At 52.3% G+C, this 2,591-nt stretch overlaps 2 protein-coding genes across 2 annotated transcripts; one reads left to right on the plus strand and one right to left on the minus strand.

The window, feature by feature from the left end:
- Positions 1–180: 180 nt before the first annotated feature.
- On the plus strand, positions 181–626 carry H310_03769 (hypothetical protein; the record flags this gene model as incomplete). Its single annotated transcript, XM_008867751.1, has 1 exon — positions 181–626. A coding segment is annotated over one exon (446 nt), but the record flags the coding sequence as incomplete, so codon positions are not given.
- A 642-nt stretch (positions 627–1,268) lies between these two features.
- Positions 1,269–2,282, minus strand: H310_03770 (hypothetical protein; the record flags this gene model as incomplete). The annotated part of the gene is made up of 3 exons (XM_008867752.1): positions 1,269–1,363; positions 1,421–1,627; positions 2,114–2,282. 3 exons carry the CDS (start codon positions 2,280–2,282, stop codon positions 1,269–1,271), a joined length of 471 nt encoding a protein of 156 aa, XP_008865974.1.
- Between the last annotated feature and the right edge of the window lie 309 nt (positions 2,283–2,591).

Below are 2,591 nucleotides of genomic sequence, written 5' to 3' on the forward strand. Positions count from 1 at the left end.
GTCGCCAACCTGACTCGCCGGCAGCGTACCCGTCGAAAGATGCATGTTCTTCGCTTGCGCGGCTTGCTAAAACAGAGACATTGGGTGAGGTCAGCTGAGCTGCACTCATACCAAATCAAGAGGACTCACCACGGTATACCATATATGCTGCAAAGGACGAGCCATCGTTTTTGGCCACAGTCTCGCTGACGCCAGATGCATTCGAGGACCTATTAACACAATTCAAGCGTTCGTATGTTGTGCTGTCGCACCCATTCCGTGGTGGACGTCCTCCGCGTATTCCCCACAAGCACGCTGTTCTGGCCATGGTTCTGCACTTTTACACCGCTGCTCTGGAATCAAAGACACTACAGGAGCTCTTCGGCCTGTCAGCCACAACCTTCTCCAGAGTCCTGCACAGAGCTGAAGAAGCTCTTACTGTTGTGTTGAAGGCGATGAAGGATGCGCGTATCCAGTGGCCATCCAAGAAGACCCAGTCATTGTGGGCAAGCAAGACGCAAGAGAGGGAGCCGCTTGTGACGGGCGTGTTTGTGGATGGGAAGAACTTTCGCGTCCAGGTCCCTACCAACGCTGATCTACAAAATGCGCAGTACAACGGTTTGTGCGCTTGTCACTTTACTGTTTAAACACGTATATAGGCTGGCTGCATTCTGTGTTCGTGTCTGGTGCTCTATGTTTCGGGCTGAACGGTACTTTGATTTGGGGACGTCACAATTGCCCTGGCTCGTGGAACGATGGAGAAATGAGTCGTCGCCTTCAAGAAATATTGGCCGACAAAAACAATGTCGGAAGTGGCATGAAACTTGCGTCTGACTCGGCATTTCCTGTCAGTGGTCGGGGCGCGGGAAAGATTGTTACCCCCCTGAAAGAAGGTGGCATTGATAGGTATCCTCAGGAGTGTCGTCTGGGTCTACAGACTATGAGTGATTGCATAACTTCTCTACGTCAGGCAGCAGAGTGGGGTATGGGTGCAGTACCAAAAGTGTACCGACAGCTATTGTTGCCGTTGCCATACAACCCCATGCGTTGCTGCTGCTCAACACGCCATTGCTGTTCCCGTTCCAGACGACGCTCCTCGCGTGCCGCTGTGTTTCTTTCAACCATGAGAAAAACAGACATAATGTCACCTGCTGCTTTGCTGTCCGCGTCTGCAGCGCCGTCGATAAACTTGTCAATTGAACGTCGCTTCTTGGCCACGTACGACTGGATCCCTGTGGTGCTCGCAGGTCGCTTCAACCGCTGGCTCAGAAGAGTCAACTCGCTGGCATTTAGGCCAGTCCGGCTCGCGCTTTCTTCACCTTGTTCCTCGACCCCTTGATCTTCGACGAGCAGGTGATCAACATCGTTTGCTTCACCGTTGTGTCTACATCAGGTAGATCAGACACGACGTTAATGGCACTAAGACAACCATGCCGCTCACCGTTGTGATCTTCCTCGTCGTTCTCGTCTTTCATACTGAGCACCGCCGCCTCGTTGTCGATCTGTCGACTGATGCGCTTCGCACGCACCACGTCACTTGGGCACGTCGGGTCGCCACTGGGCTTGGGGTGATTGCGTAGTTGAGCAAACTTTCGCTTCAAGCCATCAACGTCGCGTCGCGGAAACGGGCTGGTGTTGAACGCTGATTCTACCCGTGTCCAAACATTACGTCCAACAGGGAGGATGTCCTCCACATGGTCAAGCAACAGAGCAACTGACCCTGCGCACCAACCCTTGCCTCGTCCTCTTGACATGCTCACGACTGGTGTGGTAATGAGGCAAGCGCACTCTTACTTTCAAACCAGTCGTGAGCATGATGATGACTGGTGTCCACTGCTCACGAATTGTAAAACTTGATATTGAGTGATAAGGTGTGAATGCGAGCAACCTGGTAGCATTATATTCTACCGTATTTGTCTTACTCCTGCACCATGAAAAATGTCGGATTTAAGATCAGGTTTTTGGTGCAAGACAACGACAAAACCAATTCTGGGATGTCATGGGTGGTGGCACTCTTGGATTGGATAGAAATACAACTAAAGTTTGAAATCCAAACTTCCCGCTCAGTCATTGTTTGGTCACGTCGTGCGAGCTTGTGGATGCCTCGCACTAGCCGCAAAAGACGGCACCTCACCGTCACGAAAAAACTCGACGTGGTGAAACAGCACCTTCGCGACGGCACCAGCGTCTACATGCTCGCTAAAAAGTACGGCGTGCAAGGCAACCAAGTACTCCGCTGGGTCCGCGACCACGAGAAGCTGAAGGCTGCCGTGGCGCGGTCGCCCGATCTCTGTTCCACGCATACTGGCCGTGCAGTTGCCCGCTCTGACGTGGAAGCACAAGTTCTTGAATATATTGAGTATCTACGTGAACACGACGTTGCCATCAGTACGATGATGCTAGTGCTCAAGGCTCGAAACATTGACCCTGATTTTCATGGCGGCAAAATCAAGGCACTCACATCTTGGGTGTACCAGTTCCTGCGCCGAAACAAGCTGAGCATCCGTCGTCCGACGCGCGAAGGGCAGAAGCTGTCTTCCACCTTGGACACGACGCGAAACGACTTTGTGGCCTCGGTGTGCGAACGTTTTTTACCATTTGGTACATTGGAA

Source organism: Aphanomyces invadans (genome assembly GCF_000520115.1).
Source record: "Aphanomyces invadans strain NJM9701 unplaced genomic scaffold supercont1.6, whole genome shotgun sequence".
In the NCBI taxonomy this organism is placed as follows: Eukaryota; Oomycota; class Saprolegniomycetes; order Saprolegniales; family Verrucalvaceae; genus Aphanomyces; species Aphanomyces invadans.